Genomic DNA, 16535 nt, shown 5'->3' with positions numbered 1-16535 from the left:
GCTTTTAGAAGAGTTCTTATTTTCTGATTGTATTTTAAGTTTTTTCCTTGACTACTTATTCCTCGATGCATCTGACATATTGTATTTCCACAAGTATAATTTGTCAAAATTACAATGTGACATTTTTTCAATATAAGGTAAAAGTTTACAGAAATATAGATAAATTCAAAATTAAGAATCTGGTATTATTTTAAATCAGCTTAATGGGGTGGAAATGTATTTTTGCCCCTAGTAAACATTGTTTACCTATTTCTATAGTCCTTTTGCAAAACTGAACTATCAGGTAAAAGTATGATTGATAACACACATTTCATTCTGTAAATTAGACCATAGGCAGCATTGAAGATACTAATAAACACTCCATGCACCATGACCAAATATCAGAACTGGTCATCCTATGTACAGATTTTAAGATTTAAATAAAAAGAAAGAGAGACCACATTATGGTCTTGATTTTTGCACTTCATAACATTAATATCAAAATTGTGTTTTGCTATTGTTCATATGCCAGTGCACCTACTGTGCTTAGAGCTGCCCTGTAACACTGGGCACATCTGTGTTACCTTGGGTAACATAATAACAATTATCCAGAGTAAAAGAAGTGTCATTCATCCATTATTATTGTGATCTATGTACAAGAACCATCTGTGAAGAAATCTGGCTCTCTAATTTATTTCTATATGTTTATATATAATCTATATCCTCCTCTTTCCATTATAGATATATCTGAAGTTAGACACTATAGAAAGAGCTTTAACCTCTTTCTGTGTGCATTAGCAGATTCTAATACTAGTATACAAAGATACCTTGGCAATCTGAAACACAAAGTATGTATACCTTCTAAAGTGCTAATTTTTCCTCAAGGAGGAATTTACTCACTAGGAAAAATCTAATTCTACCCAAACAAATATTGTGCTCTTGGAATGGTAGCATAGACACCATTTGAGGGGTTTTTGTTGTTGTTTGTTATAGCTCTGAAATTAAAACTGAAGGAATTATGCCATACTTTAAAAATTGGTAAAGATGCAAATATACAGAAAATTTAAACATTTTTAAGTGAGAAACCCTCTCCTCCCTCTGAAATAGGAATTTAGCACAGAATGTTCACATAGCATAGTTACCAACATCTAATGTGTAAATCTGCTCTAGAATCACTCAGTACAACTTCCTAATCAGGTTTCAAAAGGATATACTAACTTCAAAATCTGTGTTCTACAAATGCCCAGGTTAGAGATTAGGACTCTTTATAAGGCCCTTATCTTTTACATTTGGTAAAATACAATATTAAAAGTATTGTCAAACAGACAATTCATCTAATAGTCCAAAGTATCTTATAAAGATAACTTATGACTAGCAGGTCACCATCATATATAGTAACAAGAATATAAAGTCTACACTGAAAAAGATTGATGCATGCGGTGTGTCATAGTATATTACATATTTTCTAGTCATGTGCACCAATTTATTGTGCTTCCAACACAGCAACAAGTATGATATTACAACATATAGGTGTATACATCATAGTAGCATAATAAACTCCATTCTAATCAAAAAAAAATTAAATAATTCAGGAACACAATAACTTCACAATAGAAGTGATGATTCTTTTAGTTTTTCTTCACTCTTTAGGAAAAAAAAATAATGACTTTTTGTAAACATCTTCATAGCTATCCTTTTTCAACATATTACTGAAAACTATTATTCAAATAGTAAATATCTAATTGACAGGGATAATGTATTTCTTAACACACTAACACTTTCAGACAAAAACAGGCATTTGTTAAAAGAAATTATTATAAATATTTTCTATCCTGTATGTTCAGTATATTTTCATAAATAATGTATTTAAAAGTGCTGATTATGATAGGATAGTCAGCAACGCCAGTGTAAACAGAACATTTTGTTTTCTACTCTGCAAACTTTTTTTAAAATCCCATTTTGTCAAACACTGCAACAGTTAAAATATTTGCATAGGGAATAGATAATAGCCCTTTTAATCATATCTCCTGAATTTTATACAAATTAGAAAATCAAATTCACTTAAAAAACAATCCTTAAAATGTTTTAAGTTTATGGAAAAAGAAACTTACGATGTCAACCTTTCAAGTAAAATAAATTTATAAAAGAAAACCCCAAACTTGTTTATTTAATGTTTAATAAATTAAAAAATGAGAGGTAGTTAAAAAATGAGAAAGAAAACCTATAATTTTAATATCATCCTTAATATAAGGCCAGTATTCTCAGTGGATATAAACATTTTTAAAATTTCCATTTTAGGTTATTCAATATTATATTTATTAAGATTAAGATTAAAAAAATAGCCTCCAGGGGATATTAATATTCAAATGTAACACTTTGATATAAATATGACACTGACTTTTTTGTGTGTTTGCACGATAGGATACTGTTTTCTTGAATGTCAAAAGTACATGCCAATGCCAGGCAAGTATTTTGTCTTAAAGATTTAGTGGTACTTATAAAAAATAATATGGCAGCTGGAAGATTTGAGCACTGCACTGCCTTTCAATTGTGGATGAGAATAGTTTAAAAATAAGTAGTTCTTAAGATACTATGTGAAAACAGTTAAGGTCTGAAGTAGAGAAGTATGTTCTTCATAACCATTATAAAACTTTTCTTGGTTAAAAACTTAGCTTTGCATTGGCTTTCACTTTCAAGGAAAATATGCCACAGGACAGATGCTTTTCATCAAAATGTTTTATGATGCTACATGTAGGCATTCCTTTATTAAATCCTTTCTTTATATTCCAAAACTAAGTTACCAAGCCTATTACTATTTTTTTCTCACTAAAGTACATACTTTACACAACTGTTTGAGAACTGGAGAGCCAGTCTTTTAATAAATTAATTACAGTTTGGACATGTGATATATACATAAATTCATTTTCTTCTGTTACAATTAAAAACAATATCATTTTCTGATTTGTCATTAAGATAGAATATCTTCAGATTATTTTGTGCTTATTTTTTTCTCTTTTCGTCTTACTATTTTTACACAACAAACTTCTGTAATGAAAATGCCACAGTTTTGGCAGTGAACAACGAGAGGAATCCCCCATAGGATTTTCCAGCAAACAGAGATAAGTAGCTCTTTTTTCATGTACAGAAATATTGGCTTCAAAATTAGTATACTAAACACAGTATATATAGCATGTTGAATACCATTGTTACAATTTAAAAATTGGCTTTTTCTGTCTTAGGTTATAATTAAAAATGCAAACCACAGTCAACTTTTTGGCAATTATTTCTATAAGACCATATTGCACAAGAGTCCTTAAATACAGATATAAGTTATGCCATTGGATTAATTATTACAACAACTACGTGGCAAATGAAGCAGTTTTACTTTGCACATGCAGTCTCTGGAGATATACTAGGAGACTGTTCATAGGACTACAAACACAGTTTGCTTGCAAATAGAATGAGTGGTGAATAAAACAAACTTAATTTGGCAATCCATTGTTTTCTGTGGTATTTTCTCCAAACTTAATCATGGATAACCTTGATAAAAATGGAGACAAAGACCATATGGTTGGTTGTGTTTTCACAGTAGCCTGAGGAATGCTAAACTGTAGTTCTCCAGGAACCCAGTTTCTGGTGTTACTTAACTTCTCTTATTTCCCATCTCAGCCCTCCAAAATGAATTTTATTTTTTAATTAAAATTAAGATTCAGAAGTAGAGCTGGCAGTACTTTCAACAAATGACTTATAAATTTGAGAGTTCAAAAACCTTGGAAAAGAATCTCTGTGCATTAAGGTATAAATCTGCAGTTGGGCATCTTCATACATGTGGGGATTAGGATCCAACAGATTTCTATTGATCACCTCTCTAACTCGAGAATCGAGACTGACCTAAAAAGAAATAAGAGCAGATACATTAAATAATATTTTTTTCAGAGGATCCCTATTAAGTAACTGTAGGTTCATGACATTTAAGAGAAATCCCAAAGAATAAATCCAACTACCTAAAATCATGAGATTCTCTTTTCAAAAGCTACATAGCCTTGCACACTTTTTTCCTTCAAAAGTTGAATTAAAGAAACAAAACAAGCAGTCTTTTAAACCAGAATTTTAGTTCACAAATATCTTGGCTTATTTGGATTTATCTTTTTTATGCATTCACTCCAGAGTTTTCGACAATTTCGATTCATTGTTGAGGGACCAGAGAATTCCCTGGCCAGGTAACAGATTTACCTCCTACCATTATATAATTGCTGGGGTGACCCTCTTGATGAAGCAAGGTAAAAATCTGGCAGAAAGTAGTTCTCTAGCAAAAATCAACATGTTTATCAAATGCTGATTCTTGATAGTTTCATATTCCAGCAAATCCTACACTGTCAGAAGTAGGAAACCAGGAATATGGAAGGGCCTAATAGACCAAACCACAGCAGGCGTTCTTCATGTCTTACATCTACCTGGCAAAGCATAGGAAACTATATTGTCCTTCTCTGGGAATACATCCAAAGATCTCTGTACTAAAGATTATGTAGAACAGTTATTTGAAGTGGAATCTTTGAAAGGAGAAATGTAAGTAGGGATTCAGAATACCCATTCATCAATACGATGTTGTTTGAAAAGTATACAGAAATTAAATTCTGCAACTGATGCAGTTATGTTTTTTTTTTCTTTGCTAAATGCCAATTCTGTTGGATCTGGTAGGGCATGGTGGTAAAGGAAGTGGGGAAATATAAATAGCAGTAAGGACATGCTTGGGGAATGGAACTAAGCTCTGCCCTGAAATGACATGCTAGTGATACCTTCCAGGAGCCAAACCATCACTGAGTCCTGACTGGTTTTCTCAGTCTTCACTACTGAACGAGGACTGGGGCATCCTGACCCATGGTTCTATGTCTCATGATGATGTATTCAGGTCTATACAAACCTTTCGTATTTATATCTAAACATTTCCTCATAAGCATTTTGCAAAAAAAACCTTTTGGGTTCTGGCTTCTTTTCCCACTCATGTTTAAATTAAGCCTGGGATCTGCAACAGTCCCAGTAATGGAAGCCTCTCGTATTCCATCTGACGTCCCCAGCTTTCTGAGCTCTATGGCCCACATGGAAGTGGGTTGGTTGATACACACAGGAGATGGCTACTACAGGAGGATTTTTCAGGGAACAGTGATCCAGACTAAATGTCTGTGGTTTAGCTAGACCAATGTATGTGTAGAAAAAAATGAATCTCTTGGCTGAACTATTTATTCTTGGTCAGGAATTTAAAAAAAAAAAGAGAGATGTTGTGGAATTAGATCATTTAGGTTTTGTTCTCTGTATTATTACAATATAAGGTCATCATCAAGAACAAAATAATAAAAAAGTACAGGTTTTTTCCTAAGCTTTCTATTTAAAAATATAATTTGTGTTTCTACTCAACAGGAAAAGGTTGATTGAAGTTTAAACTGATTGATCTTGCTCTGTAATGTGGTGTTGTGGTAAGGGGAAGTCTTACCAAACACACTCCACTGTTTTTATAAATGTTTCCTTTTCAAACTTGTGAACTTTTTGCTTCAATGGAGAAAGAAACATTAGATTAGTGATAAACAAAAGAGGTCCTTTATTTCTTAAATAATAGCATAATTAAATATAGCATAGCAGTTTATCAGTAGCTGGAGTCATATTAGTTGTTTAAGACAAAAATAAAATAAATTGTTAAATATCTTGAATTGTTAAATACCGTGTGTCTCGTAAAATTCCTGCATTTTTTTCAAATTAAAAACAGCAGTGAAATATAGAAAAAGTAGTACCATTCAACACTTAGTAATCTGTAATAAAAAGGCACGTGCTATTTCCATTTGAAAAAATGTTTACATTCACATCTGGTTGTTTTTTGAAAAGGTTGTAGGTCAGTCAAAAGAAGTGTTAACAAGGATAAACCCCATGGGTCTAATAACAATCTACAGTTTTATCCTGTGGCATCTTTGTGCTTCCGACTGTGGAACACCTATAATACAAGTTAGTGGGAGGGGGGGTGGATTCCAGCATGGGCCGGAGCCATGTCACCCTAGGATTCAGGCACGACTACATGGCTTATAAGGCCATCTTATTGGGGCTCCAATGCAGGAGGGACTGGGGAGTTTGCTGTAAAGAACTCACCCTAACGGAAGACAAAGTTGAGTAGCACAGACAAGAGTTGTTCTGCAGCAAAGGAAATTTGTTCCCTTGTCCTCACAGACTCACATCTAAGTGCGGGGAGGGAGAGCTGCAGTGCAGCACTAACAGAGTTTAAAGAAAAGAACTACTGTGGAACAGGGCACAAGACAGTACCGATAGATTTGGCTGCATTTAACTGGCAGTTTTAGCTATGTTGGAAACACTGGTGGTGTTGAGATTTGACAACTAGCTTTAAAAAGGCTTAAGTGACTTTGGAAGCTTCCATTCCCACAGGGAGTAGGAGACAGAGAAGAAGAAAAGCAAGTGGCTTGTAGACTCCACAAACTCATTGGGAGGAAAATGTACTGAGAACTCAAGATTCAACAAGACTGTGGAGGTAAAATGGGGAGAATGAAAACACATCTTGCTAGTGTGGCTTGGGAAAAGCTGGGTCAAACTGAGTTGTATACCATTTACTAATCTACCAAGTTTCCTATCCAGTTGGGGAGAACATTAACACAGGTGAGTATTTCTGAGAGAGAGCACACCAACGTTTGACCCTGCCATTCTGTCCTAGCTATCAAGATGCAATGGAAACTTTGTGGACATTTATGGCAGAATTGCACTGAACATGATGAATTTTCACTGAAAGCATTTCCCCCACCCCTTCATAGAGGCCCTTCTTTAAGTCAGTTAAATCCTTGACCAATTTTTTGCCTATCATTATTAAATTTCCCCCCCATTTTTTCCATTTTATTTTTAGTTTTACTAAAATTGCTTGATTTAGGATTTTATGTGTGTAAAATTCTGATTAATATTTTTCCTTTTTCCTTTCTAAGTCTGTATTGATTTTTAGCAATTATAGCTTATGCTGTATTTTTAACTAAATTTGTTCTTTTTAATTTTAACTAGTAAATTTGGTTTTCTCATGTTGAATGTTATAGATATGAAGAATATCTGATTCTCCTGTCAGTTTTAATAAAATTTTACCATGTGCACTTTTAGTCTTATTATTTTGTGTATTTCTACTGAAAATAGTTATAAATTGTAAATAAAACTGATTGATGGAATTTATTTCTTGGAGCAAAGATCTTTGGTAGGATAAAGTACAGTAACGGTATTATTGGTAGGGTCCAAACAATGGGAAATTTTAACTTGCTTGTCTGAGGGAGAATTCAATCGTGCAGTTAAGGATGCTATTTCTCATTTTGCTTCAAGTTCTAAGGTGGGATTCACAGAAATCTATAGTGAGGCCATGAAGAAAACACCAGACAATGGAATAACTATTCAGCATATTGTAGTCGGAAGAGTACTGCGTTTAGAATCAGAAGACCTTATTAGGCTTGTGTTCTCTCTTTACCAGATGTAATTGTAATGTCCACTTGGAAAATAAGTTTCCTTTGCTATAAAATGGTGCCATCTGTCCTAGTGGCTACAGGATTATTGTGAGACTCACAATAATATATGTAAAACCATTTTGTCAACAACAAAGTTTAAGCCCAATGTAAAGTAATAGTAAGAATAGTTGATCATAAGTATGATGGCACCTTGTTGATCAAGCCCAATGTCTTTAGACTTTGCATCAACTTGATTTTTACCTTTCTAGAGTAACCTTAACCTGATACCCCTATTCTAAACTACATCATTCAATCTCCACTTCCATCACAATGTTTATCACAATTTTTATTCGCTTGTTTTTGACATGATTTGTCTGTCTTCCTAAAATGTAAGCTCTATATAGTCCAGTGATTTTTGTTTTGTTTTGTTTTTTTTGTTCACTATCATGTCCCTAACATCTAGCCCAGTACCTGACTCATAGGAAATACTCAATAAGTATTTTTTGAATAATATGCGTGCACAAAGAAATGTATCTAAGAAACTATGGTCAAATGAGTCCTATTTAGAAAAACTAATTTAAATCATTGAAAGTGCCAAAGTCACAGTTTCTCTTGAAAAGGCATATACACACATCCACAGAATCCACATGCCTATCACATATTTTTAGATAATTCTTATTTTTAGATAATTCTAGTGTTTGAATAGGTTTATTCTTTTTTTCTTCCAGCTGGCAACTGGAAATTTAGGGTAAAATCAGAAGAAGCAGTTTTTACTACTGTGAGAATCACCGTACAGCAGAGCCTGAAAATCTTAGATTTAGTGAGTTTTAGAGCTTTTCCCCCTGCCATCATTCTACGAAACAAGGCAGCTGAGGCCACAGAGCACTGATGTGCGTTGCTTAACGTCATATGGATGGTACGTGGTAAGGCCGGATTACAGCTGTTTACAGACAATGTCATCACAAGGGAATTTGTAGATGACTGAATACACATAGTTTCCGTGAATTCAGATAAGTCTTAACATTTGTTGCAGGCTTTATAATTGTTTTTGTTCAATAGCTCAATGCTTTTAAATAGACTTTTTAGTAAAGTTCTTTATTTTGTTGGGTTTGTCTTTTCAATACTTAATAAATATAAGCTGCCACCAGCATCTGCTACGTGCAGCAAAGGCTACCATTAGTCTTAAATTCCTCTTTATTCCCTCCGTTTCTTTTCTCCTGAGGACATCACATAAAAAGAAAATGTACTTTTGAAAGAAATGCTAGTTTTAATTTGTTTTTAGATTTTTCTTAAATTTAAAATTTGGCCTTATCCCTTCTTAAAAGGTATGCTATACCAAGAAATGGAAGTTACACTGCCTCCTGATTGCAAGCATCTATTTTATAAAATAATATTTAAATTATTAAAACTGCATATAACATACTCTTAAATAATGGAATGTAATTTTCAGCACACTGGCTTTATGAAGGAAATAAGCTTTGTACACATACATAATTTTAATAATGTAGACTTTCTCTATATTTAACAAAGAGAAACATGATAACCTAATTAAGGTAAAATGAAAGTTGAGTGAAGAAATACGAGATTCTGGTTCAGAATAAAATCCTGACAATTTTTAGCTATTTGGTCATGACCATTTTATAAATTATTCAAATGTTCACGTTCTTTAAAAGTAACTGAAGTAGAAACAGTCATAGAATTTCAGAGATGGAAAGGCCTGATTCGTTGGCCCCCAAATGGGAAAAGATCCCAACTGCCTGTGCTGAGAGAGACTTGGGAGGAATCTGGGTGCAGCAATAAGGAGGACCATGCCTGATACGCCATATCATTGGAGGGGAGAACAAAATAGTAGCACAAGTCCCTCAGAGTGGCCATGGTGGATTTAGTTTACTACTCTCTGTGCTCCTTTTTTTTTTTTTTTTTTTTTTTTTTTTTTTTTTCTGTAAAATCAACTGAACACTGAGGACAAGAGAAGTGAACTAATTGAACTCCAGTCACACCATTAGTTGAAGCAGAGCCAGGACTGCGCACCTGAATATGAGTTCAGTGTTATTGCTACTGTACAGTCAGGGCACTCTTCAGGTGACAGGTGTTCTCTCCAGTGTTGGAAAACAAAATTTGAAGGGTGATAACTCAGTATCAGCAGACAGTTAGTAACCTATTGAGGATGACTAGAAATTGACAAGTTTTGCACAGAAAAGTCCGTGAGACATGAGAGATTGCAAAGGGCTCTGGGATAGCTATGAAGTGCATGCCATATTGGGAGTGTATCAGTGAGTCAAGTCATTTGACATGGTTCAACAGTAACTATGTCTATACTTTGGCTTAAAATAACCTTTTAGCAATCACCTTTTATAGTTACAAATACCTACTTTTGGTTCATTTGTTTTTGCTGCTAAGCAATAATCAAATATAATTACTATGTTGATGGGAAAGCAATCAGTTGGCTAAACAAAGGCACTTCATACAGTCCAATAATTTAGATTTTATATCAAGAGTTATTTACAAGTCTGCACAAAAGTAGCATAATGATAAAAATTTGAATTTTACTTCTCTCTGTCTGTCTCTTTCTTTGTAGTATTTTGAGGATAGTAAAGAGTAGGCAATGGCCTAATTGTAGACGATAAGAAAAATACAGGAGAGAATAAAAATGGTTATTACACTAAATATTTGTCTATTTAATTTAGTAAAGTTTATGTTCTTGATCAGGATATAACATTTTAATGACTGTTGGGTGACACTCAACAAAGTCAAGAAATTAGGCTAAAACAAAACTTCATTACCTTTGTAGAAGAATGAAAACCCAACAGTTTACATTTCAACGATCAATAACTATGATAGCACTAATCTATGACCCAAAGAAGTAATTTTGTGAAAAGTAAGTATTTTACAAAGCTCCATCCATCAGTGACATCTGAAAATCAGGAGCTGTGAGGACAATGGGAAAGTGTTTCCCATAAAAAGTTAAAAATTAGAAAATGGAAACTGTAAAATAAAGGAACTTTATGTTCTTAATATGGGAATATTTTTTTCTTCTAGCATTATTTTAAAATAGAAGTCATCATTTTAAGATGGTACATATTATGTATTTTGGGGATAGATGGATTCATAACCTAATAAAACATGTTTAATTCCTTAGGTAGACCTCATTAGAGGTAAAATAGTTTATATAAAATTCTAAACACAGAGATTGCTAAAGTTGACACTAGTCTGTTTCATAAATTTCAAGGTAAGGAGTGTGAGGTGTTGGATGAGGCACCGATGAGAACAGCCTATTTCTAGGGCACTTCATAAATGTCCGTGCACTAAGAAAGGGGTGTGCATGCTAAATTCTGGGAGCAGAAAGGACCAGGTCAGGACATTTAAATGCCCAGGTAAAAATCACAGTGGTTTAGGAGGGACAGAAAAACAAAAAGAAGGTGGTTGGAGAAGAGAAGGCATTCTAAGAACCTCTAAATTCAAACATTTGTAAGCACTTCTGGAATTCTGTCACTGGGCACTCCAGAGGCCTGGGCACACTATTAACCCCTCCCTCACCCAATGCTTTTAACTCTTGGAGCTGGAACATTTCTCAGGAACAAACTAATTTTTTAAGTTAACGGAAAAGTATTTGGTTGCTTGAAATGTGCCTTATTAGGTATATTCTGGCAATGGGAGAAATAGCTTGCACTTTCAGTTAATAGGGAAACTAGAATAAGTCAAATAATTGTCATTATCCATCTCTCCCCTAGAATATTAATGGGTCACAAAGGCTCCTTGTTCCGGTCTGTAAAAATTGTCTCATAAGCATCAACAAACATGGCATTTTTGTTGCATCTCTATATCAGAGGTTTTCAAACTCATATGTATGTGGAAAGCTTGTTAAAAATGCAGATTTCTGGGCTCTATTTCCAAAAATTCTGATTCAGAAGTCCTGGGTAGGCCTGAAGAATTTGCTTCTCAAACAAATGCTCCTGGTGAATCTCATACAGGTGATCTGGGGATCACACTTTGGGAAACACTGCCCCAAAGTAAATTATTCTTTTCCGTGTGAGTTTGAGTCACAGCAAATTGTATTTAAGAGGCTTCCTAATGTTAGTTCTGAAAAGCAAGTAGATCACCACAGATTCAACCAGAGGTAAATGATCAAAGCATAGTGGGGAAACAGAGCCTTCAAACACATGTTCAGATAGATCCTCAGAATGGATCTAAATTATCTACCCAGAGAAGCCTTCTAGCTTGTCCACACCCCATGCATTACCCAATTCGGATAGACGTCCCTTTAGGTTCTTCCTTGGTCTTAGGAAGCCCACATCAATGTTTTCCAGATTTTTACCTCTTTTGGTGATAGTATAGAAATGTAATCGTCATATATCATTCTGGCCTTTTCTTCAATTACTTTTTTGTTCTGCTCTTTCTTTAAGTCTTCACAGGCAAGCCAGAAAAGTAGGTTCTCTTCACTATATTCTGTTCGGAGGAACTCTCTGAAAAGGTTTCTTCCTGCTGGAGCCTTCATCATCTTGTCAAAATTTTGAGACCAGGACAAAACTTCATCTGAAGTAGGGTTTTGGCTGCAGAGACAGAGTGGGGCCATTACCAAAAGAGACTTGGACCTAAGAATGCTAGCCTGGTAGGAGGAGGTAGAAATGCTACTCAATTGCTGCCCTCTAGTGGTCATTGCCGCTCAGCCCAGCCTGATCTGGTAAATATCTGCCAGGATGAGGTTTTTTTCTGGGTCTTGACAAAATTTGTGCTGGGCGGACACTGCGTGCCAAGGAGCCAAGAGGCTATACACACTATGTGTGTGACCATCATAAAGTCCTAAGGAAGCTTGGAAATGTTCACACCTTAATATTTTGCAAGTTGATAGAAACAGCCTGTACATTGTTCGAAGGGCAAACTGAATCTTTTGTTTGCATCTGATGTAGATTTTCATTTAAAAGCCATAAGAGACAGTTTTTCTTTTTATCTCTGGTAGCTTCCCCCCCCCCTCCATTTATCACTGAATCTAAAATAAGACTACATTCTGTGCACTTGTCAGATATTTTCCTAAATTTTAATAATTTTTCTATGAAATATGAATGGTTACCCATGAATGGAGTTATCACAGTTACAAAGCACAGGGCTTTTATAATAACACTGCGGACATTTTAGGTATCTAAATTCAGGTTTTCAATGACTGCTTCCCTCCAGAAACCACCAGTTATTATTCCCTTTGCTTATACATCATTGAAGTGGAAGAAACTGGAGATTCTTATGGTTAAATTGATCCTGATATTGCTTTCCCATTCATTGATCTATTTAATAATTTTCCAACCTAAAGTACATTTAGTCAAATAGATATATATCTATATATGTATATATATATCAAGTACTTATATACATATATCAAGTATTTATATATATCAAGTATATATATATATATATATATATATATATATATATATATAATATCAAGTATTTTAAATAGATTTTTATTATCCCAAAAGTCTGAACTTCCTCTTTCATTTAAAAAAATTTAAAGGAGGAAAAAAGTACTATGAAGCATCGACACTAAAACCTTGTAAGTAGAAAAAGAAAGCACCTATAATTGTACAAATCATCTACTTGTATTTTGATTTTATTCTGTAGATAGAGTATTGCATTTCAATTTCTCATTTTGGAGAAAATACTTGGTTAGAGTCTGTTCTGATGGACCAGGGGCCACCTGGGTACCCTTTCTGACTGACTTAGGTCATTCCATATCTTTTTTTGTGCGTTTTAGACTCTTCCCCTATAAAGAGAATAACATAAAGAAATACTCTCAGAAAAGGCAAGTAAAGAATTAGGGCAACTTGGGGGGCTAATTCAGGCAACAGTCATTATTTTTTGGAAGAGAAAGATAAAGTCAGGCAATGTTTTAGCTTATAGCTTAACATAGCTAATAGAAAAACTGATTTTAAAAAATCACAAAATAAGATCTCCCAGACTGAGTACGCATTTGTTTCACAAAACCATTCTGAGTTACAGGAATCAAGAACTGGTACTTAAACACTGAGTAGATGTAAATGGCATATAAACACAACACATAATTATAATGTGAATCACACTCACCTTTCCTCTAGGACCTGGATACTCTCCATTTTTGTGGTATGTGTGGGTCTTTCTGCAGTTTCCCCTCTTTCTTCGTTCCTAACAGTGAGGCTGTAATGTAGCATAACACTTTATTTTGTCTAGGGAAAACCAATCATTTAAAGAAAAGAAAAAAAATTGCAGGACAATATTTCACAGAAGAATTTTGTTTTCAACTATGTGAAAATATTTAGTGTACAATAAAGCAATGCCATTTTTTAAAATGATGGGTAAGCCCATGTCAACAAAAAGAATCATTATTTAATAAAATTAAAAACTAAATCAGAACTCACAAGTGGATACTGTTATACATTCTGACTTCAACCTTACATAATTTAAATTATTTAAAATCTCTGAGATACTTACATGATTATATGCTTTAATATTTGATGTTCATTATTATGCTACTCTTTGGAATAACACCATTTTGACCTTTGGTTAATTCTATTCACAGTTTGTTTTCCATTTATTTCCCCCCACTGAAAGCTAAAATGCGTCAGAATCTAAAACAGCATTTGCAAAATTCACATGAGCCTTCTTTGCAGACCAGGTTTTCTGTCACCAATATCATCATTCTTCTATCCACTCAAGTTTGAACTACTAGATTTATATTTGACTTGTCTTTGCCCTTTCACCCCATTTAGTCAATCTCCAGTGTGTCCAGAGGGACAGGCCAGCCACTCTGAGGATTTGGATAGGAGAGCATTGGGTGAGAGGAGTCTTTGGTACAGAAATTTGGGGATTCTACAGGATTACAAGGGCTAGGATAATCCCATGGGCTTTCATAACTCAGAACGAGAATAAGAATTGTCCAGTTCAGGTAAATTGTAGCTGATCAGCGTCTTAGGGTGGAATAGCCAAGTTTCTAGGTGTAGACCAGACATAGTGAGGGGGTTTGGGGGAGATAATAAGAAGCAGGTGAGGAAGTTGACTCAGTGGCCTTGGCAAAGTCAAGCTACCGAATTAGCAAACCAATCCCTCTCTCTAGAAACCAAGGAGCTTCATGGGAGCTCGTCAGAGATCAAAAAGGAATTCAGATGACATCTCTTTTCCTTGGTCATTCATTTTTTTCGATAAGGGGCAATGGAAACTATTGTTTTTTAGTGCCTAGTATGTGCCAAGCACTGTCCTTATACTTCTAATTTTATTATCCCCATTTTATAGATGAGCACTGAAGCACGGAGCTGTGTGGTATGTTGGCTCAAAGTTGGACACTAAGTATGTGGTATGGTTGAAATTCGAACCCAATTCTGTTGAACGATCCTGTTATTTTTATTGAGTGCCTATCATGAGATATGCTGTCTGATGGGAACTGAAGCAATAAACTACTTACTATGTGAATGCTGAAAAGGGTCACTAAATATGCTTGTGGTGGAAAGGAGGAGTTTATTGGGGAAGGCTTCCAACAAGTAGTTATTTGTAATCTGGAAAGTTTGGCAAGGGAAACAGATGTCTCATTAATTCATTCTTTCATTCTCAGGTGCAAGGGTGAAGTTAGAGAGAATGTAGCAAAAGGAAGAATTTAGGGAAGAGGAGCCAATCTATTTTACCACTGAAAGTGAGACTAGACAGGAAAATTTAGTTGAGAAAGTGGACTAGCTGGAGAAAAGTGAACCCAACAGGAATTGGAAAGGATTCTTTAGTCAGAAAAAGGACACTGCAATAAAAACCAGTAAAACTTGATGGCGAGATAAATTGATTTATCTACCAGTTTCTAAGGAGAGTGGCAGAGTTATTGATTTAGAAATAAGAAAACCTCTCACAAAGTGGTGTGAGAGGCCCAAACAATTCTGGGAAGCAGAAACTATAGCTGATTGGTACTCAAACATCCAGCAAACGTACCAGTGCTCTGCAGGGAGGCAGCGACTCCAGTGCTTGACCCCTCAGAGCCTCTAGCTCAGGGAAGCCATGGGGAATACAGTGAGGTGGGATTCAGAAAGCAGCACAGTTGCTTAAGTGTCTGCATATGTGGGTGCTGGAAACTACTTGCAGCTTGATGTAACCTAGGAAACCTCAGTCCTCCATCTTGCTACATACTTACATCAGGTATACGAGTATTTGTAGAGGTGAGTCTACTTCTCAAAGTATCTTTGACTGGCCTGCTTCTCTAAAATTTGATGTATTTCCAGTAATTATGAGAAAGTGGGTGGGAGGAGGTTGACAATAGCCTGTGAAATTTCATAGGAGAAATTAATGATGTCAAATGTAAGAAAATATGCAAAGTTTTGGTAAATTCTAGAAAGATTAGATTTAAATAGGAAATTAATACTTATTCTTCCAAGCTTTACTAGGCGTGTGTGTGTGTGTGTGTGTGTGTGTGTGTACATAATCAGGTACTATATAAAAACTAGAAAAAGAGCTCACTTTTGCCGATTAAATAATAAACATGAAAATTCATTTTTGTTACATTTCCACACAAATGCGCTGTGACATACAAATGCAGGGATTCTTCATTTTACGCAATGTCTTTGAAAACATTTTTTTCTCCATTGTGTCTTTGCTGTAGAGCAACAAATCTGGAATCCACAAGCATGACTGACAAGTTTCTGAACATGAATTCTGGCTCTTCTATCAGTTTCTGTGATATTTACAAACACCTCAAATGCCACCATATTAGCATGATCATTATGAAATAATTGGGTTGTGTTTATAGCTTTCATTTCTACAGATGGTAAAATATGGACACACATTTGTACTAAAACTACTCATCATAGCCATCCAATAAGTGCTTAACTGTTTACCATTTGCTCCATTTCTTGATCAAATATTGGACACAATATTGTTCTGTAGACAGAAGGTGACCTTGAGCAGTCAACAGGTGTTCTTTTAATCAACTGTCCTTTAGTACCGTTCTTTAAAAATCGGTTTCAAAGTTTTAGTTATCAAGAACCACTGATAATCCTATTTTAAAATGAAAAGATGGAGAAATTGACAGGAGAGTTGGCACTAGACAGTTTGTCATTTATGTCTTAGGAATGACTAATGTTTGTTCCCAATTTC

At 34.7% G+C, this 16535-nt stretch overlaps 1 protein-coding gene across 4 annotated transcripts in view; it reads right to left on the bottom strand.

Annotated features, from left to right (window-relative positions):
• Positions 1-2829: 2829 nt before the first annotated feature.
• The window catches only part of RGS17 (regulator of G protein signaling 17), a 90607-nt gene continuing 76901 nt past the window's right edge, over positions 2830-16535 (bottom strand). For 3 of the 4 annotated variants that reach the window (XM_081030917.1, XM_081030918.1, XM_081030919.1), the window contains 3 exons: positions 13518-13607; positions 11761-11995; positions 2830-3870 (listed from right to left, as the gene is read on the bottom strand). In XM_081030917.1, the coding sequence (XP_080887043.1) occupies positions 3682-3870; positions 11761-11995; positions 13518-13607 (514 nt within the window). In that variant the 3' untranslated portion in view covers positions 2830-3681. The remainder of the gene's footprint in view (positions 3871-11760; positions 11996-13517; positions 13608-16535) is intronic. The other variant, XM_081030920.1, reaches the window with a different exon arrangement.

The sequence above is a fragment of the Rhinolophus hipposideros genome, assembly GCF_964194185.1.
Source record: "Rhinolophus hipposideros genome assembly, chromosome: 3".
Classification (NCBI taxonomy): Eukaryota; Metazoa; Chordata; class Mammalia; order Chiroptera; family Rhinolophidae; genus Rhinolophus; species Rhinolophus hipposideros.
Note: the sequence above shows the minus strand (reverse complement) of the source record. Positions and strands in the feature narration are given on the sequence as shown.